Source organism: Podarcis liolepis (genome assembly GCF_965112155.1).
Source record: "Podarcis liolepis genome assembly, chromosome: 9".
Taxonomy (NCBI): Eukaryota; Metazoa; Chordata; class Lepidosauria; order Squamata; family Lacertidae; genus Podarcis; species Podarcis liolepis.
The window spans coordinates 3,731,497-3,755,866 of record NC_139564.1 but is presented as its reverse complement, the minus strand read 5'-3'; the positions used below and the strand labels follow the sequence as shown (position 1 = coordinate 3,755,866).

Sequence of the window (24,370 nt, the reverse complement as noted above, 5' to 3'; positions counted from 1 at the left end):
AGCAAATTAGATAGCCAAGGTAGCCACCAACTGTAAAGGAGATGAATTTATGGCGCTGTAGGGTTAAACCACAGAGCCTAGGATTTGCCAATCAGAAGGTCGGCGGTTCGAATCTCCGCGACGGGGTGAGCTCCTGTTGCTCGGTCCCTGCTCCTGCCAATCTAGCAGTTCAAAAGCACGTTAAAGTGCAAGTAGATAAATAGGTACCACTCCGGCGGGAAGGTAAACAGAGTTTCCGTGCACTGCTCTGGTTTGCTAGAAGCGGCTTAGTCATGCTGGCCACATGACCTGAAAGCTATACGCCGGCTCCCTCGGCCAGTAAAGCGAGATGAGCGCCACAACCCCAGTGTTGGCCACGACTGGACCTAATGGTCAGGGGTCCCTTTACCTTTACCTTTTACATCAAGCTATATTCTATCTTTATCACCAAACTCCGAATATAATTGCACATTGTATTAATCAACATTATTTTTTAATATATTAGTGGCCATGTGATAATTTGAGCTTATAAATTTTATTGTTTAATGTCTTAACTTGTATATTAAGGCACTTTTATAGCTCTGTTTAGAGTAGGTAATGTCTTGATAATATAAGTGTTTTAAGTTTTTTGTATCAATCCAGTATATTTTCTTTTAATTGTTGGATATTCTGTGTATATTGCGGCAGCCTTTGGCTATGTGCAATAAAACTGACTGACTGACTGACAAACAACGGAAGGCAAGAGGTGAGGGGCCTCTGAATTTTGGCACCGCACAGGGCACTGCTGAAGTTTTAAAGCTCAAATTTCAGCTGAAATTCTTGCATTGCAGCGGGTTGGACTGGATAACCCTCAGGGGTCCCTTCCATGATTCAAAGTCTGCTCTAGGCAATGGCGGAAGCCAGCAGGCAACAGGCACACCCGTCCCCACCTTAACACTGTTGCAAATTGTTTCCGAGCCCAACTCAAGGTGCTCCCTTTGACGTTCGAAGCCCTAAGGCTTGGGGACCCTGTCATCTACAAGAAAGCCTTACCCCATATCAACCAGCCCATGAGTGAAGCTCAGCGGGTGAGGCCCACCCCATGGGACTCCTGAGGGCCCTCTCGCTGGGGAAGGGCCTTTTCAGTGGTGGCTCCTTGTGTGTGGAAATCTCCCGATCAAGGTCTTTCTCGGGCCCCATCTCACTGTAGCATCTTTCTCAGTGTCTCTTTGGAGAGGACCAGATCGCTCCTGCTGTGGTTTTTATCAGGATGGAACAGAAGTAGCAGCTGAAAGGGAAAATGGGGAGCGTCTCACCTGAAAGCGGCGCATGTCCCGGGGGTTCCCTGCATTCTTCAGGCAGTTCTGGTTGCATTTGAGGAAGAACTTGAGGAAAAATCTAGAAGGAAGAGGAGAAAAGAGGGCGTTGTACTTACCCAGAGAGAAGCCATTGCTCTGGCTCTCCACGGGGGTCAAGTCAGAGATTGTGTCTGCTGGGCCCCCTTGGGCCTGGTAGGGCAGAAAGCAAGGAGCCCAACAGCAGGGGGCGCCAGAGCCAATGTTGGGAAGCCAACCAGGCTGAGTACGTTTCCGAGCACAATTCAACATGTTGGTGCAAATGGCCTCGGTCCAATATACCTGAAAGAGCGTCTCCACCCCCATCATTCTGCCTGGACACCGAGGTCCAGCACCGAAGGCCTTCTGGCGGTTCCCTCCGCTGCGAGAAGCAAAGCTACAGGGAACCAGGCAGAGGGCCTTCTCGGTAGTGGCGCCCGCTCTGTAGAATGCCCTCCCATCAGACGTCAAAGAGAAAAACAACTACCTGACATTTAGAAGACATCTGAAGGCAGCCCTGTTCAGGGAAGTTTTTAATGTGTGACATTTTAATGTATTTTTCAACTTTGTTGGAAGCCGCCCAGAGTGGCTGGGGAAACCCAGCCAGATGGACAGGGTACAAATAATAAATTATTATTATTATTATTATTATTATTATTATTATTATTATTATTATTATGGCAAGAGTGTAGAAAGAGCTGGTGGGCAAAGCCAACTTCTGAACTGGCTGCAAGTAAGGCAGGCAGTAGGTGGGAGCAGGCTGGGGTTGGCAGGGCACCGCCCAATTTGCCCCGACGGACGAGGTTTCATGTTGGTCACCAGATTCCAAGCCCTAGTTCCTCGCCTGATGGTTTGGCTCAGGTGCTCTGGCCAACTTGGCCGCAGAGAAGTTCAAGAATGATTTTTTCCAAGAAGAAAGCAACAGTATCCAAGCACCTTCTCTGGTCAAACCAGTCTGGACTGTGGCCAGTGCCTGTCCAAACCCCTTTCCCAACACCCTCGTCCACCCAGCCCCAATCCTCGCCTAAATGGATCACGCACCCTTTGCCTCCCTTCCTCCCATGCGCCTGGTGGTTGCACTGGCCCTTTAAGGCAGCCCTGAAATGTACCCTTCTCTGCTTAAGAGGGTATTGATTGGAAACTGATCCCCGGCTGCCTCCGAGGCAGCTAATGGGCTTTATTGCTGCAGAGAACGATCAATCAGGGAATACAAACCCTGGAGATATCTGAGCCCTGGGGGGGCGGCAGCGCAGATGGCAGGGAGTGTGGGGCGAGGGAAGCCTGCGCTGGATGCAGATCCGAGCCACAGCTTCACACGCCCAGCTCCTTCCAGGATTTGCAGAGATACCTGGAGTCACCCCCAAATTGCCACTGGGGTGCGTGTTCTAATGTTCTGCTTTCTGCGCCTTTCGTAGCAGCCTGAGAATTGCTCGCTTTGCTGGACTGCTGTTCAAGGCAAGGGAGTTTTTAAAGCAGAGGTTGGATATCTAATTCCACAATTCTTTGATTCCATGAGCTCACTGTGAGTTCCCAAAGCAGACCAGGAGCCCGGGTGCCCGCCTTTAATGGGCATGAGAAGCTGGGCATGAGAAACTGCGGAGAGCGCCAGGCCCTCAGGGGAGGGCACACAACTGGCAACCTCTGTGCATTCTGGGAGCCGTCAGCGGCTAAAGTCTGACACCAGCCACACCCTCACGGTGCATTTAAAGCGCATGGCTTACCCCAAAGAGTCCTGGGAACTATGGTTGGTTAAGGGTGCTGGGAATGCTCACAAGGATGGAAGAATGAGGAAATCCCAACAAAAGAAAAATTGATGAGCTACACAGAGATGGCTAAATTGACATACAGATTGCGGGACAAGGACAACTGTGACTTTACGGAAGAAGGGGAGCTTTTTACAACTTATCTAAAAAGACAACAAAATGAATTGGACTCCTTGGCAGGTTTTGAATAAACATACACCAATTTATTGGTTGGCAACATGGTAGAAGAAGAAGAAGAGTTTGGATTTGATATCCCGCCTTTCACTCCCTTTAAGGAGTCTCAAAGCGGCTCACATTCTCCTTTCCCTTCCTCCCCCACAACAAACACTCTGTGAGGTGTGTGGGGCTGAGAGAGTTCAGAGAAGTGTGACTAGCCCAAGGTCACCCAGCAGCTGCATGTGGAGCAGCGGGGAATTGAACCCGGTTCCCCAGATTACGAGACTACCACTCTTAACCACTACACCACACTGGCTCTCAATAGATAGATAATGGTAGATAGATAATGTAAGGATATGTATAATTTTATAACATGCAGAGAATAATATGTGCTGAGAAATCAGAGAGAGGAGCTGTGGGGAGGGTTTGAAGGGGGGAAAGGGGGAGAAAATAATGAACATGATATGTTTTGATAATATGTTATGTTGAAATTGTTAATAAAATCATTAAAAAAGGGGTGCTGCGAATGCTAATGGCCTGAGGGGCAAACCACAGTTTCCAGGATTCTTTGGAAGAAGCCACAGGTTTTAAACGTATGGTGTGGATGTGACCTTTCTGGGCTTGGCTTGGAAGTCGCAGAAGCTGACTGGTTTTGGGCTTCCGTCGGCAACGCCAGGAGAAGTGATTCCATGAGGCATGTCCAAAGATCCTTTGCCAAGGTCACAGGGAGCCCTGGAAAGTGGACTCGGTGCATCCGCAGCAATGGCTTGCCAGACATGCCATGGATCGCGAGATGTGGCAAAGATCCCTTGATTGTTTGCCAGGGTTCCCAGGATCCTGAGGAAGGTGTGCCGAAGACGACGGCCGAGGGATGATCCAGGGTCCCGAAACCAAGCCTTATGAGGAGTGGTTGACGGAACTGGGTATGTTTAGCCTGGATAAGAAGGGACTCGGAGGTGGCTCCCGGTGGAGTACAGGGTCAGGTTTAAGGTGCTGGTTTTGACCTTCAAAGCCCTATGCGGCCTAGGACCCTCGTACCTACAGGACCGCCTCTCCTGGTATGCCGCGCGGAGGACCTTAAGGTCCACAAATAACAACACTTTGGAGGTCCCGGGCCTCAAGGAGGTTAGATTGCTCTCAGCTAGGGCCAGGGCCTTTTCAGCACTGGCCCCGACGTGGTGGAACACTCTGTCACAAGAGACTAGGGCCCTGAGAGACTTGACATCTTTCCACAGGGCCTGCAACACAGAGCTGTTCCGCCTGGCCTTTGGTTTGGACTCAGTCTGACCCTTATGGTCTTGATTTATCAGCTACTTTAAAATGAGGCTGCATTTTAAATTGCATTTTAACCTGTATTTTAAATTGGGTCCCCCCCCTTTCCTTCCTCCCCTCTTTCCCCCCCTCTATTATGTTTTTACTGTGATTTTATTGGTGTTAGCCGCCCGGAGCCTGGCTCTGGCCGGGGAGGGCGGGGTATAAGTAAAAATTATTATTATTATTATTATTATTATTATTATTATTATTATACAGCCATCTTCACATATTCAAAGGGTTGCCACATGGCAGATGGAGCAAGCTGGTTTTCTGCTGCACCAGAGAAGAGGATCTGAACCAGTGGATTCAGTCGACAAAGAAGGAGATCCTGAATAAACTTTCCGATGCTGAGAAGTGTTTGACGGTGGATCGGGCTACCACAGAAGGTGGTGAACTCTCCTTGACTGGAGGTTCTGAGGTTGGGTGGCCGCCTGCCAGGGATTCTTTAGCTGCGATTCCTGCATTGCAGGGGGTTGGACTAGATGACCCCTGGAACCCCTTCCAACTCTACAATTTACGGTTCTGCAATCTTTTGAAAAGGACTGAGGAAGAGGGGAAGGAAGAGAGAAGTGGGCCGAGGGGAGAAGAAACAGCTGAGAAAAAAAAAATCCTGAAAAGATGGATGGAAGCCAGAGAATACGATTCCTTCTCCAACCGCATTCCGGGCTGATGAAATATTTAGGATGCTTGTGTAGGGTCCTATAATTGTCATCCTAGCATCAATAATTAAGGGGCGGCAGCCGTGCCTGCTCTGGAGAGGACCGGGAAGGCTGGGAAGAGAGGAAAAGCCAGCTCTAAACACACACACACACACACACACACACACACACACACACAGCCTATAGCTGTCAACTTTTCCCTTTTCTTGCGAGGAATCCTATTCGGAATAAGGGAATTTCCCTTTAAAAAAGGGGAAAGTTGACAGCTATGACACACAAACACTCTGCCCAGTCGTTGCTTTGCGGAACAACTTAGGCTGGCAATTTAAGGGCAATGGATGCAATAGTAGGGTTTTGGGTTTTTTTAAAAAAGCGAGGTGAGCGCCACAACCCCAGAGTCGGCCACGACTGGACCTAATGGTCAGGGGTCCCTTTACTTTACCTTTTAGGAGCAGAGAAATATGCCTTATATTGAGCCGCTGGTTGTCCAACTAGCTCAGTAACATACCCTTCAACATTTCTCCAGTGAAAATAGGGACATCCTTATTATTATTATTATTATTATTATTATTATTATTATTATTACTATTACAGTGGTACCTTGGGTTACAGACGCTTCAGGTTACAGACTCCGCTAACCCAGAAATAGTACCTCGGGTTAAGAACTTTGCTTCAGGATAAGAACAGAAATCATGCGGCGGTGGCGGGAGGCCCCATTAGCGGTGCTTCAGGTTAAGAACAGTTTCAGGTTAAGAACGGACCTCCGGAACGAATTAAGTTCTTAACCCGAGGTAAAGGTAAAGGGACCCCTGACCATTAGGTCCAGTCATGGCCAACTCTGGGGTTGCAGTGCTCATCTCGCTTTATTGACCGAGGGAGTCGGCGTACAGCTTCCAGGTCATGTGGTCAGCATGACTAAGCCGCTTCTGGCAAACCAGAGCAGCGCATTGCTGGAGTGGTACCTATTTATCTAATTGCACTTTGACGTGCTTTTGAACTGCTATGTTGGCAGGAGCAGGGACCGAGCAATGGGAGCTCACCCCGTTGTGGGGATTCGAACCACCGACCTTCTGATCGGCAAGTCCTAGCCTCTGTGGTTTAACCCGAGGTACCACTGTATTATTATTATTCTACACGGCCCATCTGACTGGCTTGCCCCAGCCACTCTGGGCTGCTTCCAACACATATAAAAACAGAATAAAGCATTCAACATTTTTAAAGAATCTTCCCTATACAGGGCTGCCTTCAGATGTCTTCTAAAGGTTGTATAGTTACTTATCTACTTGGCTTGGGGCGTTTGCACAACTCCATACCCTCCAACATTTCTCCAATGAAAATAGGGATATCCTAAGGAAAAGTAGGATCAAATCAGAAACCTGGATGGCTTCTGTAAATCTGGGACTGTCCCTGGAAAACAGGGACACTTACAGAGTCTGCTAACTTCTACACAAATTTGCATTAGCTTTCCAAGGGTTCACACTGTGGACGTCCTCAGCGCTACCCGGAGATGACAGGGATTGAACTTCTGGCTTTCAAAGCAGATGATCCTGTGTGTCCTTCCCCATTCCTCTCCTCCGGCTCCATCCCTTGTAGTAACCCCTTTCCTACATGCCTCTGAATCCTGCCCTTGTTCTTCATCAGCTGTGCTTGCTGAGGCTGAGGGCATCTGTAGCCCAAGACATCTGGACCAGGCTGAGGAATGAGGAGGCTGCGCTGCGCTGGGGTTTCCTGGCCTTGGACCTCCAGCTAAATCTTTGATATCCCAGTAATGCCCCCCCCCCAAATAGTGTACCAACCAACCAGAAACTGTCTGCAGCGGAAAGACTGCTGGATCCTTCAAGGGGTGAATTTTTCTACTTGCTTTCCTCCCGGATAAATAGGAACGGTTTCCCAAATATTTACTCTTGCATGCTCCCGCTTTTCCAGAGTGGCTAGGGCAACCCAGTCAGATGGGCAGGGTATAAGCAAATAATAATAATAATAATAATAATAATAATAATAATAATAATAATAGTCCTTTTTGTAGGGACTGCCCCTTGCATTTTTGGCAGGGACATGAATGCATTTGGTTTGAAACATTTCCCCAAATGTTAAGATCTTATCGCCTTGCATATTTTTACAAGTTGCATTGCTGGCGTCTAAATTTTGTCACCGCGTGTAATTCTTTTGGTCCGAAGGCAGCAAATAAACAAACAGTACACAACAACAACACAGTCCAGTTGTGTGTGTGTGTGTGTGTGTGTGTGTGTGTGTGTGTGTGTTTTGTCTGTGGGCCCACTGTCAGAGTTTTTCGAGCAGAGACTATATTTCCCCCGGGGAAAAGTCAGCGGCTTCATTTTAGACTTTGGTCATCTGTTCAAACTGTGTGCTCCAGCCGTGTGCCCTCATGTGCCAAGTTCTTGCTCTTGAGGGACATTGGCCTAACCCTGCTTGGACCTCCCGTTATTCCTGCACACGCTTCTGCTTGACGCGGACATAGGTTCAGAGGCACCACCGCCTCCATGAGGACTAGTTGCTTCTCAAGTACGGAGGCGTTGGTGGCAGCGCTTGAAACCCTGCATGGATTGCAGCATCTGCAGCAAGTTCACCCAGGTGATCCATCAGGGACACACCCTCTTTCTCTCTCTTTTAGTTTAAATTAAAAAAGCTCTGCACCGAGCCTAACGGAAACGTGCGGTCCCAGTTTTTCAATATTATTTGTTCAGAAGAACCAAACTTTGGAGGTTACTTGCAGGAATGAAATCTGGGGGGAAAGGAGAGGTGCAGACGTAAGACTCAGGTAGGCTGCTTTGCTTGCAGGTGGTAATCAAGGGAAGGAAGACATGCAGAAAGGTGGAGGAGATGGATAGATATATTTGGAGAGATAGGGGGTACCCCCTCCCCCTATGGCAAGATTGACAGGGAGCCAGCAGAGCCCCCCTCCCTGCTTCTGCCATGCCCACTGCCCTCCCCTCTGGTGCCACTGACTTCAACTGAGAGACAAGAGAAGAGAAATAATAAAAATAAACAGACGTCGTCGGACTCCTTCACCTCCTTTAGCGGCAACGGCGCACAGAGGCCCGCGGAGTTAAAAATAAAGACAATGTGCATACATTAGCATCCATAATGCACAACTCTCCCCATTTAATATGCAAATTCCCAGCAACGCTGCCGAACACCTTCTGTTCCGAGCGCATAAATTTGAATTTGCAATTAGAATAATCTTGTATAATTAATGAAAAGCGTCAATTTTAGCTCCTAAGTAATTTGATTAACATGTTGATAGGGCACTTATCGGGCTCTCTAAACCAGAGGGGCTGGGCGTCTCAGGAAGGAGAGGAAGGGGAAAACGGGGAGAGAGAGAGAGGGAGGGAGGGAGGGAAGGATGAGAGGGGAAAGGTGGGGGGCCAAGGAGAGCCCCCATCTTCCCCTGGAACCAAAGGAATGCAAGGTTAAGAGAAACTGCTGGGAAGGATGGAGGCATGAATGGGAGTCAGAGAGACAGACAGCGAGAGAGAGGAGGCCGGATGACATGATTTAAGAACATAACAAGGGCTTTTTTTCCAGCCGGAGCTCAGCTCCAGCACCTCTAATGGCCCTTCTAAGAGAACAAGCTTCATGGTGAGCTCCGGCACCTCTTTTTCTAGAAAAATAGCACTGCCTAAGACGAGCCTAAGGGATGCGGGTGGCGCTGTGGGTTAAACCACAGAGCCTAGAAGTTGCCGATCAGAAGGTCGACGGTTCGAATCCCCGCGACGGGGTGAGCTCCCATTCCTCGTTCCCTGCTCCTGCCACCCTAGCAGTTCGAAAGCACGTCAAAGTGCAAGTAGATGAATAGGTACCACTCTGGCGGGAAGGTAAACGACATTTCCATGTGCTGCTCTGGTTTGCCAGAAGCGGCTTAGTCATGCTGGGCACATGACCCAGAAGCTGTACGCTGGCTCCCAATAAAGCCAGATGAACGCCGCAACCCCAGAGTTGTCCACAACTGAACCTAATGGTCAGGGGTCCCTTTACCTTTTAAGACGGTCCTGCTGGATCAGGCCAATGGCCCATCTAACCCATCATCCTGTTCTCACAGTGGCCAATCAGATGCCAGTGCGAAACCAGCAAGCAGGATGCGAACGCAAGAGCAGCACTCTCCCTTCCTGTGGTTTCCAGAAACCGGAATTTAGAAACATTTCTGCCTTCAGCTGTGGAAGCAGAGGAGACCCATCCAGGCTAGTAGCCTTTGACAGCTATCTCCTCCATAAATTGTCTTTAAAAACCATCTCAGTTGGTGGTCATCAGTGCTTCCTGAGGGAGCGAGTTCCATAGTTTAGCTCTTCCCTGTGTGAAGAAGGTCTTCTCTTTTCTGTCCCGAATCTCCCAAGCTTCAGCCTGATTAGATGCCCATGACCTCCAACGTTACAAAAAATGAAGGAAAATCTTCCTCCATCCACTTTCCCCAGGCCATGTCCACCTCTGGTCTACAAGACCTCCTGATCAGATGCCTACCCAGTTGTGTGACCTGATCTACCCAAACTTTACTTCCTGGAGTTGGGTTTTTTCTTTTTGTCCTGCCCAGAGTGCAGAGACGGTAGCTTGTGTGTGTGTGTGTGTGTGTGTGCTTGTGCCTGCGTGCGATCTGGCTGAAGGAGAAGCTGAAAGATCGGAGCACACAATGGCTGCCGGCCAGACAGAGCGTAATAGCTTTGATTCTTCCCCTCCTAATCTCCCCGCTGCCTTGTCAATCCCCATTCTTCTCTGTCGCCTGCCGGCTGTCTCCCGGGTGGCTTGAGTGACAGGCAGCCATCCCAAGGCACTGGGCCCCTCTCGCCGCAGCACCGATGCTATCGCGGGCGGACAAAAGCTGGGGAAATGTCAGCGCATTATCGAGGCACCCTGACCGCCACCAGGATGCAACAAAATGGGAGGAACGGTTTTCCCATTGGCCCATTGTGCAATTGATGGAGAAAGTGACTTCCTTACACACACACACACACACACACACACACACACACACACACACAATCTTCTTTCCAACGAAGAGAGGGCAAGGCAGACAAACATTTTCTCCACAAGTCAGGAGGGTGGTTCGTTGCGAAGGTTCAGGGGATACACAGGCCAGCTAGAAATGAGCCCCAGATTTCCCAGGTATTCTCTAGTAGCTCAGAAGGTTAGTCTACAATGGGGAGCGATCGGGCCCCTCAACTCTTGGGCAGAAGGTGATAGCATTGAATATATATTTGAGGGCAGCTGGCAGGCAAATGGGCCTCCTCTAAATTTTGCCCCTCAAACTGGAATGGCCTTTCCTCAGTGGGGGGGGGGGGTGCAAATATCCAGAGTGTAGTGATCAAATGGGATTACTAGGAGGAATTATAAAATATGCATCAAGCCATTGTGTCCGCGATGAAAGCATGGCGTTGACTGGGTTTGATTCATTGGCAATAATTTCTGATCAGATCCCACAAGCCTCTCCATCTCTGCCATTTGCTTTCTCTACACCTGACAGGCACGTCTAAGCATTCTGAAACACAGGCCAGTTGCTTCACTAGGCATCCTGAGCCATAAAGATAGTATGTAACTTTGATGTAGTTAATCTTTAGGTAGATCTTAAGGGCCAGGAAGAGAGTTCACAAAGAGACGGTAAATACTACCCATCCTTCCTCTCCTGTTTATTCCTGCTTATGACCTCTGGGGTTTTGCTGAATGAATTCCTCCTTTTATTCCTATTTTATTTACTCTGAACTACATATGCACACTCAAGTAGGAAATAGTTTCTTTGTAGTTTCAACTTCAACTTTGTCCCCACGTGGGGTTTTTTGAAATGCTCAGAGGAAATCTGATTGGTTCTTACGAACACTGTGTAAAAAGTTCTTTTGTGAATAAAACGACCTGGGCTGGAGGGTGGACAGGAATTATTATTATTGGCACTCCTCCCAGAGTCTTGCTGGTCAAGCCTCGTGTGTATTTTATTAATCAGAGTCCAACCCTTCCTTGCTTTGGGAACGCTACACCTCAGGAGGTTGTGGATGGGAAGAGTTGTTTGGCAGTGGAACGGTCTCCCTTGGAAGCTGGTGGGCTCTCCTTCCTTGGAGGTTTTTAAGAGGCAGAAATTGCATGGCCATTTGTCGTGGATGCTTGAGCTGAGATTCCTGCATTGCAGGGGGTTGGACTAGATGACCCTTGGGGTCCCCTCCGACCCAACAATTCTAGGATTGATGCGGCCCAGAGGCCCAAGCCCCTCTTGATGTGGCCAGGGGGACTGGGAACAACGCTAACCATGGCTTCCCCAGCAACACATCGCATACACAGTAGTGTCTCGTGCCCCATGGTTCTCTGCTTCTCTATGCATGCACAGTAAAGCAGGGGTAGCCAACATAATGTGCTCCAGATGTTTATTTACTGTATTTTTATTTTAACATTTGTATACCACCCTTTGTGATGGCCTGGGAATCCGATTCAGAGGATGAACCGGAGGAATCCCAGCCTGCACAGGAGTCCCCGCCTCCAGGGCTGGCTGAACTGGGGCAGGGCCTTGATTCTGAGGCGCTTACACCTGTGCCGGATCCTCAGGAGCAGGCACCAGGTGAAATCCATTCTGGCTCCAGAGGTGGTTGAGGACTCAGTGCCTACAGGTGAGTCTCCCCCTGGGCCCAGTAACCCTTCAGCCTCTCCTGAACTGCAGAGGCTCAGGGCAGAGAGGCGAAGGGAGCTGGTTTCTCCCAGGAGGAGTGCTCGCCTTAAGGCCAGGAGAGGCGGGTCTCCTGGGGGCCGGGACCGCCCCTGGCCTCAGAGAAGATAAAGGCCAGTCAGCCCGGTCCCAGGTTGCGGAAGCAACGTCGTCGTTGAGTACCTGCTCCTACCCGGACCCAGACCTGACCTTCCAGTGTTCCTGTCCCCGCCCGGCTTCCTGCTTCGGACCTCGCCTTGCTCCTTGTGAACTGTTTCCAGGCTAGTGACTCAGGACTGGACTTTGACTACGACAACGGTAACCTTCCCCCCGGGACTAGCACACCCTTCATCCAAATATCTCAGGGCGGCTCGTAGCACAAAAGGGCAGATCACAGCATCTCCTATCATCCTCCACCACTGGCCATGTTTGGAAGGGGCTGGTGCGAGTTGGGAAACCAACAACAACAACAACAATTTAATATTTTACACCCCGCCCATCCGGCTGGGTTTCCCCAGCCACTCTGGGTGGCTTCTAGCACATATAAGATGTCAAACATATAGGGCTGTCTTCTGGAGGGTACCCAGTTGCTTACCCCTGCAGTACTACCTTGTCCCCCAGGGTTCCTTGCTTCTTCAGGTGCACCATGTTCACCCATTGCAGGGGGTTGGACTAGATGACCGCTCATGAGCCCTTCCAACTCTGCAGTCCTAGGATTCTAGGATCCAGCTTGGTGTAGATGATACCCCTAGGGATACTCTAGGGAACCCCCTCCGTAAAGAAGCCAGACTGGATCCATCCTTGCTGTGCTGGCAGGTGGAGTCCGTTTTATTCCAACAATTCAAACTGTTGGTGCTGACCTTGAAAGCCCTAAACGGCCTCCGCCCAGTATTCCTGAAGGAGCGTCTCCACCCCCATCGTTCAGCCCGGACACTGAGGTCCAGCTCTGAGGGCCTTCTGGCAGTTCCCTCCCTGCGAGAAGCCAAGTTACAGGGAACCAGGCAGAGGGCCTTCTCGGTAGTGGCACCCGCCCTGTGGAACGCCCTCCCATCAGATGTCAAGGAAATAAACAACTATTGGACTTTTAGAAGACATCTGAAGGCAACCCTGTTTAGGGAAATTTTCAATGGTCGATGTTTTATCACTTTATTATTATTATTAACAACAACAACAACAATCTGTTGGGAGCAGCCCAGAGTGGCTGGGGAAACCCAGCCAGATGGGTGGTATATAAATATTTTATTTTTATTCCAGCAGGCCTTTGGGAACTGACTGGTGATTTTTTTTTTAAGTAAAATATTTTTAATAAAGCTATGCTGTTTTTATTTTAATAATATGGGCTTTTTATATTGTTTTAATTCTATCAGAGTTGAATTACTTCTTAACTATTACACGTTTTTAGCTTTTTGTAGTTCTTCTCTGCTGTTTTAATCTGTGTATGCTGCCTTGAGCGCTGGTCTGGGGAAAAAGTGATATAATAATAATAATAATAATAATAATAATAATAATAGCAGCAGCTTTGTGGGTCACTTGAAGATTCCTGGGCATCTTGGCAAAACACCTACTGAACTCACCCCCTTCCCACAAACATTAAACTCTCATTTTGATAACTGCAGCTATGTCTTTCTAAGGCGATGGATGTGCCTATCTTTGTGAGCAAAGTTCCGTGATCGCTGTTAGGAAAGACAGAAACCAATCAAAGGCAAAGGGCAGATACCCCAAGCTGTTTGGGAGACCACCTGAAGGGAGCGCGCAGGTCACAGTTTGAGATCCTCTAGTATGAGTTTACCATTTCAGCACAAGGAGTTGGGAGTAAGATGATGGTGGCAGTGCCTGGACTCACAGACGAAGGAGTGCACACAAGTTTGGCAAACCTAGAGCATGGGGCAGGCTGCCTGTTAGCACATGGGCGGGGGGTGGACAGTATGTGTGGCTGTGCATATCCCATGCCTCTCTGGCCGTACCGAGCAAGCACCAAAGCTTAGCATGTGCTGCAGAAGGCAACCTCTTGAAAGCAAGAAGAGTCACCCAGCTTTCGCGTCTCACAAAAAACACAAAGAGGGGGCCAAGAATGCCTTCTAAAGGCCCTGTGACAATAACTGAAGCTTCCTTATGTACCAAGTCAGGACAGTAGTTTTCCAAGTGAGCTGGAAGGAGCTGAGATCTTTGTCACTGCAGAGGCTGGAATTCGAACCCGGGGCTTTCTGCATGCACAGCAGCAGCTCTGCAGTTGAGACACAGCCCTGCTCTCTTTTACCCAGAAGAAGGTTCAGAGGCTCCACGTTGCAGTTCTCCCACCCCACTGCCCAAAATCTGAATGGGGCAATTGAATCAGCCCTGAGCCTTATGCATTCCAGCAGATCTGTAACCAAGCAGTTTTCTGTAACGCAGAGCTCATCCACACAACTTTTGCTCTGTACTTTCTAGGCATAGGTTTGCACATTCCTGGTCCGTGTCCAATTGCTTTGTTGGGGTTTTTACTTTCCCTAGGAAAATGTGCTCTTGAAGGCTAAATCGGAACAAACAGCAATTCCTGTTTTCTGCAGATTGCTCTGGTTCAGTGGTAAAGAGCGGAGAAAGCGCCAAGGCGAAAAAAGAATGAAAGAAAGCGCTCAGGCTGGGAGCTTTTAAAGTGTGGACTTGTACCGAGAAATGCATGTAAGTGTAGATGGGCCCGCAATACAATGCAATGCAATGCAATGCAGTACTGCAGTTCTATTGCAAAAATCCCGGGGAGTTCTGCAGCTTCTTACCTGTCGATGATGACGGGGTCAGACGGTGTCTCGTTGCGGTTCCCACAGCTTTTCTTATCGCAGCAGCGGCTGTAAGGGCAAAAGGGGGTGATCAGGAAAGAGCAGCGACCCTGAGCAGCTAAAACTTTATTCGCATTAGCCAATGGCCATAGCAACAGTAAAACATTGCAATATACACAGAAAAGGAAATTTGATATAAGAGCACAATTTAAAGTCCTGAATCAGCCATCAGTTAGTGGCCCTTGTTCTGATTGCCCCTGCTATGAACCTAGCCACCTTTGCTGTAATCTGCTCATTTTGATCTGATAGAAGAAAGGACATTGTGGCAGTGGTTGAGCGCCCTGGGATGGTGAGTACGGGTGAGGTGATGATCTCGTCCCTCAGGTCTTTGTAGAGAGTGCAAGACAGGAGGACGTGTGCCGCTGTTTCGGTGCTACCATCTCCACAGGGGCAAAGACCTTTCTCAGGCAGGATCTTTTGGAATCGACCCTCAAGTACCGCGGCAAAACATCCAGTCTTGCAAGTGTAAAAGCACGTCTGTATTTTGGGATCATAAGTTTGTGCAGATATGGGGCCAGAGAATCAAAATGGAGAGGTGGAAAATGAACATACCAAGGGCAGAATTTCCTTATACTGGCCAGGTTGTTCTGATGCTTGATATCTTTTAGACATTGACCAATTAGATTGTTTGCTTTAGTAGGGCCCATAAACCTAGACAGTATCTTAAAAAGCAGAGACATCACCTTGCCAACAAAGGTCCGTATAATTAAAGCTATGGTTTTCCCAGTAGTGATGTATGGAAGTGAGAGCTGGACCATAAAGAAGGCTGATCGCCGAAGAATTGATGCTTTTGAATTCTGGTGCTGGAGAAGACTCTTGAGAGTCCCATGGACTGCAAGAAGATCAAACCTCTCCATTCTGAAGGAAATCAGCCCTGAGTGCTCACTGGAAGGACAGATCCTGAAGACTCTGGCCACCTCATGAGAAGAGAAGGCTCCCTGGAAAAGACCCTGATGTTGGGAAAGATGGAGGGCACATGGAGAAGGGGACGACAGAGGACGAGATGGTGGGACAGTGTTCTCGAAGCTACCAGCATGAGTTTGACCAAACTGCGGGAGGCAGTGGAAGACATAGTGAGTAGGTGTTGTGGGGATAGGCCACAAGAGTGAAGTTTTTGAGGGACATATAACATTATGCGTGGTGTGGGGGGTGGGAATATAGAGGGGTTTCCTCCCTCTCTCCTAACACTGGACTTTGCAGAATCTGGATTTGGGATACTCCCCAAAGGAAGGACTTCTTCATGCAGTGTAGCATTAAACTACGGAACTCACTGCCACTGGAGAAAGCGATTGCCACCAAGATGAATGGCTTTGAAAGAGGATGAGGCACATGCACAGCGGAGAGGGCTATTGATGGCTACTAGTCAGGTTGGCTCTGCTATTGCTTCCACATTTGGAGTCAGCAATTCTTCTGAGCACCAGTTGCCGGAAACCACAGGAGGGGAGAGAGCTGTGTTCTGGGGCTTAATTTAGGAGGAGTTGAAAAAAATAATGTTTGGAATAACTTTTTTTAAAAGACCAGAGGCATTTCTGTTAAGCATTGTTGGCAGGGACATCCCGAAGGCCTTTAGGGAGGTATTCTTATATGCAACGGCCGCAGCTTGGACTTTGATGGCAAAGGGGTGGAAGGAACAAGAAGCCCCGACAATAATGGACTGGCATAACAAGCTACAAGAATTTGCTGAAATGGCACAGTTGACAAATACCCTGAGAGGCAATTCAAAACAAAAATTTATGGAAAAGTGAGATAGATATAAAATATACGTTCAAAAATACAGCAAAGGTTCGCTATCTATGCTAGCATTTGATTGACGTTGGAGTGAGACTGAGTTGAGAAATAAGACTAAGAGCACATATTGAGATATATATGTATTATATAATACATATTGATATAGGAATGTATGTAAAGAAATATACAATAATAAGAGTACATTCATTTGTAAAAAAGGAATATACAACGGGAAAGCTAGTGTGTTCGTATGTATATGATTTTGGGGGGGAGGAATTTGTTTTTGTTTTTTCTCTTTGTTCTTTCTTTTTTGTTTGTTTCATTTTCTTTCTAGGTATATAAAATTTGTATATAATTTATGTATACATGTTGGAAATTATATTATAGTAAGTCCTGTAATGTACTATGACAACGTTTACAGATGTAATATAAGAATGTTAACAAATAAAAAAAATGCAAATTTAAAAAAAGAGAGAGATGAGAGAGCTCTTGAGCTTGTGGCTTGTGGATTTCCCATAATGGCATCTGGTTAGCCCCTGTGAGAACAGGATGGTGGACTCAATGGGACCTTAGCCTCCTTCAGCTTTTATCTTCACAATGTTGCTCCCCCTAACTGATATGAGACCCCAAGCACACCCCAACTCCTTCTGCACTGAGGCAGCATTATGCAGGTGTCAAAAGCTGAGAGGCAATGTGGTGTAGTGGTTAGAGTGGCGGGCTAGCACCTGGGAGACCAGGGTTCAAATCCCCGCTCAGCCATGAAGCTCACTGGACCTGCTAACTCGCTCGTGCATGCACACGAAAGCTTATACCCAGAACAAACTTGGTTGGTCTCTAAGGTGCTACTGGACAATTTTTTAAAAATCTTTTTTTATTAATTTCGACTACGTCAGGCCAACACGGCTACCTACCTGAATCTAAAACAGACAGTTTGGATGATCTGGATGCCCGGGAGTGAGCTATACGAGGGGACTACCTAGTACTGGAGGTTTAAAAGCAGAGCTTGGTTGGCCAGCTGACACGGATTCTTTAGCTGTGATTGCAGGGGGTTGGAAGAGATGAACTTTGGGGAGCCCTGAAACACTACAATTCTAACATTCTGCAATTCTTCCTTGTTGACTGTCCTGAATCAACCTGCTTTCAGCTTCATGGGTTATCCCCAAGCTCCAGTGTCATGAGAGAGGGGAGAAAAACACCTTTCCTGTCCCCTTTCTCTCGAAATAAAGTCCTTCTTCATGCAGCGCGTGGTTGAACTTTGGAACTCACTGCCACAGGAGAAAACTGATTGCCAACAAGTTAAATGGCTTTAAGAGAGGGCGAGGCAAATGCACAGCAGACAGGCTTATTGGTGGCTATGGCTCTGCCTCCGTAATTCGAGACTTGAACATCACTGACACTTCGTTTGATCAAACTTACCTTTGTTGATATCTACAGGAGCCTGGCTAAAGGAACTTTAAAGACTGACGCTTCCTTTTGGACACAGTTTGAATGAGTTTTCTGTTTGTGGCTTCTGTGGTGGATCTTGTACATAGCTCTCTCAACTTTTGGATTATTAATATAAGATTTAGAAGGTAGAATGGTTTGTTAGCGTTTTGTGTGCCGCTTATGTGCTGCTTGCTTCATAAAAGGTAAAGGGACCCCTGACCATTAGGTCCAGTCGTGGCCGACTCTGGGGTTGCGGCGCTCATCTCACTTTACCGGCCGAGGGAGTCGGCGTACAGCTTCCGGGTCACGTGGCCAGCAGGACTAAGCCGCTTCTGGTGAACCAGAGCAGCGCACGGAAACTCTGTTTACCTTCCCGCCGGAGCGGTACCTATTTATCTACTTGCACTTTGACGTGCTTTCGAACTGCTAGGTTGGCAGGAGCAGGGACTGAGCAATGGGAGCTCACCCCGTCGCGGGGATTCGAACCGCCGACCTTCTGATCGGCAAGCCCTAGGCTCTGTGGTTTAACCCACAGTGCCACCCACGTGGGTGGCTTCCTTTATACTGGTCCATAATTTGAGACAGCAATGCTTCTGAATGCCCAATCTGCTCAGCTATTGTGAGAACAGGATGCTGGCCATCCCACCCTCCTGTGGCAATGAGTTCCATACTTCATACTTCTGCGCTGCAGCTAAAAGTCTTTTCTTTTGTCCGCCCAATCCCCCAGCCATCAGCTTCCTTGGATGGCCTGAGTTCTAGTCTTACGAGATCAGATTCCAATTTTCTTTTAATGATTCCGCCAGGTACCGCCGCTCACGTTAAATATAATTAATATCTTGGCCTGATAAACAACCAAGGGCTCTGTTCTGTGCCCCGCAGGGGAGCCGCCATCCCACCCGCCGGTTACACAAACAAATCCGAGGGCGTCTCAGCCAAGACGCTTCGCCCTCCCCCCTCCCCCCACCCCAGATATTCCCCACCCGCCCCCGCCATCTATTCCCTCAACCCCCAAGATCATTAGCAAGGTTCCTGGAGATCAATTAGCCATGAAAGTTGGCTCGGAGGCAGGCGCACTAATTTGCACAAACACCGAGCCCTGAGTGTCGTAAACAAGGCAGGCGTTAATGGGGCACCAGGGATCTTGGCAGAGCCGGGTGAAAAGATGCCAGCCTCCTTCTGAAGCAGAGGTCGGACGGCCATCTGTCATGGATGCTTCAGCTGAGATTCCTGCATTGCACGGGGTTAGACTAGATGTCCCTCGGGGGTCCCTTCCAACTATATGTTTCTAAGATCCTCTGGCTCGTCCGACGGGCCTGCTACATCCCAGTGCTAAGCTGTGAGCCGGTGGCAGTGTAGTGCTTAGAGTGCCGGTTGATAGTCCGGGAGAGATCAGGGTTCGAATTCCCCACTCGGCCGTGAATGAAGCTCATACTGCCTCTTGGCCAGGGGTCAGCAAACTTTTTCAGCAGGGGCCGGTTCAGTGTCCCTCAGACCTTGTGGGGGGCCAGACTGGATGTCTGTTTCTAATTGGGGTGGGGAGCCTGAATGTGGCCCCCTAAGTCTCTGAATGTGGCTCTCGGCTCACTACTTCGCCCTAGGCTACACACCCCTCACTGGCCCTTCTTAGCACCCTGCAGAGAACCATGCGGTTTTTGTTTACAGCCACCAGGAAACTCAGTTTCCAACAAACAGATCCTCAGTCAGGACCAACCTCTGCGCAGCCAATCAGATTCAGGAGCACTGAGGGCAGGTGAGGCCTTCGTGTCCCATTCCAAGCTGCAGGTGGGCAATTAAATTTGGATGCTCTGTAGAAATCGCTGCACATTCAAAGCTAGCCACACTTCAGGGAGGAAACCGGGTTAGGCTCGTCTCCCTTGCGTGCTAGCTTTCTGCATACAGGGGGTTTCCAAACATTCAGTCCCCCTCCCTTCCAGGCTGAAGGGCCAAGGTGGTGTAATGGCTAGCGTGTTGGACTAAGACCTAGGAGAGCAGGGTTCGAATCCTGACTCAGCCATGAAGCTCAGTCGCCATCTCTCAGTCTAACCTACTTCACAGGGTTGTTGAGAGGGTGAAATGGGACGAGAACCATGCACAGCACCTTAAGATCATTGAAAGATAAAGGTGGTATCTAAATGTAATAAAGAAATTAACAATAACAGAGCCCATTTCATGCGGCTTGGCTCCCAATTACACACCAACGACTTATTTATATTTATTTATGCACAGAATCTGCCCTTCACTATATGGCCCTAGGCTGTAAAGCAATACATATGCAATTAAAAAACCCACATGATATAAAAATAAATAGCCTGGGCTCTATCATGACTTGGGATTCAATCACATATTGAGCTTGCAAATTCATGGTGCAGAGTTGCAGGGGTTCGGCCAGGTCTTGTGCAACAAGGACCAGTGTGGCCAGTCATTACCTCTCTGCCTAACCTCCCTCACAGGGTTGTTGTGTGGATTAAAGGAGGAGGGGAAGAACCATGTGCGCTACCTTGAGCTCCTCGGACAAAAACACTGGGATATAAATGCAACAGCTAATTAAAATAATGTCAAAAACCGCTTCCCCAAAAGACCAGACTATTTGAGATAGGGAAGCAGATGGGAAGGTGCAGTGGAAAATGTGGGATCACTCTAGGTTTGACGGAGCATCATCTAGCCTCCTCAAGAGCAAACCAGAATGAATATTCGTGGCACAGCCAACCCCATCTAACCTCCCAGTGAACAAACCAGGATGAGCGCTCTGCAAACAGGTTGTCTTGAAGGGATGGTTTTTTATGCACCTTTCCAAAGTCTGATGACCTTTTGAGACGGGGCGGCCAGGCCTGCAGTCTTTGTTCCCAATACGTTGGCAGTAGAAAGAAAGAAAGAAAAAACAGAAAGAAAGGGAGGGAGGGAGGGAGGGAGAGAAAGAAAGAGAGAAAAAGAGAAAGAAAGAAAGAAAGAAAGAAAGAAAGAAAGAAAGAAAGAAAGAAAGAGAGGGAGGGAGAGAGAGGGGGGGAAAGAAAGAGAGAAAGGGAGAAAGAAAGAGAAAGAAAGGGAGGGAGGGAGAGAGAGAGAAAGAAAGAAAGAAAGAAAGAAAGAGGGAAGGAGGGAAGCAAGCAAGCAAGCAAGGAAGGAAGGAAGGACCCCCCCACTGCTCCAGGAGGCAGCTGAGCCAGACTCACCTGCACATGATTTCATGTGTCAGCAGCACACGGCACATCTCTGGATTCTTGTCTTGCCCTTCGTAGATGATTGCCTGGAAAACAGAAGGGGGGGGGCAAAGAGGGGAAGTGTTAAGGAGAGGAACAACCTAGAAAAATTCCACACCCAGATGCTTCGGCACTCCAGGCTCTTTTCATGGGCCAAGGGCAGAGGGCATAACTTTTTAGCCTTGTGTTTAATTATCTTATGTGCAAATCCTCATGGGACGATGGTTTAGAAGGCGATGAATGAACCGGTGACGATGCTAATTATGAAAATGATGCGTGCCATGGAGAAAATACACAGAGAAAAGTTTTCCTCCCTCTCTCCTAACGCTAGAACTCGTGGACATTCAAGGAAGATTCAGGATAGATAAAAGAAAGTCCTCCTTAATGCTGTTGTTAGACTGTGGAACTCTCTGCCACAGGAGGCAGCAATGGCCACCAACTTGGATAGCTTTAAAAGAGGATAGGAGAAATTCATGGAGGAGAGGGCTATCAGTGGCTACTAGCCAAGAGGGCCATGCTGTGCCTCCACAGATGGCAGAGGGCTCTTGTGTTCGAATCCTGCCTTTGGGCTGATCCCACTGAGGGATCTGGTTGGCCATTATGAGAGCAGGTGCCTGATCACCTCATCTGTCTCCTGAGAAATCTCTACGTGGGAGAAGAAGCTACAGTTAGAACTGGATATGGAACAACTGATTGGGAAAGAAATACGGCAAGGCTGTATATTGTTTCCCTGCTCACTTAACTTATATGCAGAATTTATCATGCGAAAGGCTGGGCTGGATGAATCCCAAGCCGGAATTAAGATTGCCGGAAGAAATATCAACAACCTCAGATATGCAGATGACACAACCTTGATGGCAGAAAGTGAGGAGGAATTAAAGAACCTTTTAATGAGGGTGAAAGAGGAGAGTGCAAAATATGGTCTTAAGCGCAACATCAAAAAAACGAAGATCATGGCCACTGGTTCCACGACCTCCTGGCAAATAGAAGGGGAAGAAATGGAGGCAGTGAGAGATTTGACTTTCTTGGGCTCCAAGATCACTGCAGATGGTGACAGCAGTCACAAAATTAAAAGACGCCTGCTTCTTGGGAGAAAAGCAATGACAAACCTAGACAGCATCCTAAAAAGCAGAGACATCACCTTGCCAACAAAGGTCGGTATAGTTAAAGCTATGGTTTTCCCAGTAGTGATGTATGGAAGTGAAAGCTGGACCATCAAGAAGGCTGATCGCCGAAGAATGGATGCTTTTGAATTATGGTGCTGGAGGAGACTCTTGAGAGTCCCATGGACTGCAAGAAGAACAAACCTCTTCATGCTTAAGGAAATCAGCCCTGAGTGCTCACTGGAAGGACAGATCCTGAAGCTGAGGCTCCAAGACTTTGGCCACCTCAAGAGAAGAGAAGACTCCCTGGAAAAGACCCTGATGTTGGGAAAGATGGAGGGCCCAAGGAGAAGGGGACGACAGAGGACGAGATGGTGGGACAGTGTTCTCGAAGCTACCAGCATGAGTTTGACCAAACTGCGGGAGGCAGTGGAAGACAGGAGTGCCTGGCGTGCTCTGGTCCAGGGGGTCACGAAGAGTCGGACACGACTAAGCGACTAAACAACAACAACAAATGCCTGACTAGAGGGGACGTTGCCCTGATTCAGCAGGGCTCTTCTTACGTCCTTAGGTTACGATGGCAGCCATGATAGCTGCAGAAGAACAAAAATGAAGCTCTGCCACTTGTGGAACCTCTGCACGCATTTTGGGCACGGCAAGGAGAACCGCAAGGTCCCATATCTGCTCGGTGGACGTCTTATGATCCAGAAGTTCCTTTGGCTTCTGAAGGTAGACTTCAGCGCCACACTAAGGAGATGGTCCCATCAATGCAAGCATCTATCTTGCCAGATGGAACGTTCTCCCCTCTCTTCCCCACCCCATATTCTGGGGGTTCTCCTGGATCCCCCCAAGCAGATTTAGAGAGGGGGAGGGAGGGAGGTGAAGCCCCCCTGCACCTGCTCCCCCTAGCATGGCAGTTTATTTGACTCAGGCCCAGAGTTCCTAACCATCACCGAATCCACAACCATAAGGACTGCACACTTGGTCCTATGTGCAAAAGCCCAGCATACCAGCCAAGGGGCAGCCAGGGTGGTGTCCTGCAGATATAGCTGGCGCTACAACTCCCTGGCCATGCGCCATGTGGGTGAGAATGCTGGGAGTTGCATGCGGCCGCTTCCTAAAGCAGGAGCAAGTCTGGGCTTCCTCCTCCTCCTCCTCCTCTGTTTGGCCTCAGCAGAGAGCCCTGGGTGTATTTGCCTGTGCTAAGCAGGTGCTAAGCAGCAGAGGCTCCCAGCCCATCAGCACCAGAGTTAACAAAGCCTCCCCCGCCTAATGGTGTTGATTAATGATGGTGAAGCTTAATGAAGCATCTCCCAGTTTGGGATTTACCTCCCTTGGGCTCCCCCTCGGGAGGGGAGGGCTGGAAGCTAACCAACTTTGACGCTGATTTTGTTCCTGGGACAAAACTGAGATCTACCTATCACATCTTCCTCAAGCTTTCTTTCTTTTTCTTTCTTTCCCTTCCTCCCTATCTATCTATCTATCTATCTATCTATCTATCTATCCATCTATCAATCAATCATCTATCATCAATCTATCGTTTCTTTCTTTCTTTCTTTCTTTCTTTCTTTCTTTCTTTCTTTCTTTCTTTCTTTCTTTCTTTCTTTCCCTTCCTCCCTCCCTCCCTTCCTTCCTTCCTTCCTTCCTTCCTTCCTTCCTTCCTTCCTTCCTTCCCTCCCTCCTTCCCTCCCCTCCCTCTTCTATCTATCTATCTATCTATCTATCTATCTATCTATCTATCTATCTATCATCTATCATCTATCTATCTATCTATCTATCTATCTATCTATCTATCTATCTACCATCTATCATCCCTCCCTCCCTCCCTCCCTCCCTCCCTCCCTCCCTCCCTCCCTTCCTTCCCTCTTCTGTCTGTCTGTCTGTCTGTCTGTCTGTCTATCTATCTATCTATCATCTTTCTTTCTTTCTTTCTTTCTTTCTTTCTTTCTTTCTTTCTTTCTTTCTTTCTTTCTTTCTTTCTTTCTTTCTCTCCCCCCCTCTCTTCCTCTCCTTCCTTCCTTCCGAATCATAGAACTGTAGAGTTCAAAGGGACCCCAAGGGTCATCCAGTCCAACCCCCTGCAATGCAGGAATCTCAGCTCAAGCATCCAGGACAGATGCCCACCCAAGCTCTGCTTAAAAACCTCCAAGGAAGGAGAGTCCATCTTCCGAGGGAGTCCCTTCCACTGTCGAACAGCTCTTGCTGTCAGAAATTCCTTCCTGAGGCTTAGTCGGAATCTCCTTCCTTGTAACTTGAAGCCATGGGTTCGAGTCCTCCCCTCCAGAG

The 24,370-nt window shown here is 48.5% G+C and overlaps 1 protein-coding gene across 3 annotated transcripts in view; it reads right to left on the bottom strand.

Annotated features, from left to right (window-relative positions):
• The window catches only part of LOC310685789 (transcription factor COE1-like), a 96,598-nt gene that overhangs the window by 34,835 nt on the left and 37,393 nt on the right, over positions 1-24,370 (bottom strand). For all 3 annotated transcript variants that reach the window (XM_083458721.1, XM_083458722.1, XM_083458723.1), the window contains 3 exons: positions 20,955-21,028; positions 14,572-14,640; positions 1,275-1,356 (listed from right to left, as the gene is read on the bottom strand). In XM_083458721.1, the coding sequence (XP_083314847.1) occupies positions 1,275-1,356; positions 14,572-14,640; positions 20,955-21,028 (225 nt within the window). The remainder of the gene's footprint in view (positions 1-1,274; positions 1,357-14,571; positions 14,641-20,954; positions 21,029-24,370) is intronic.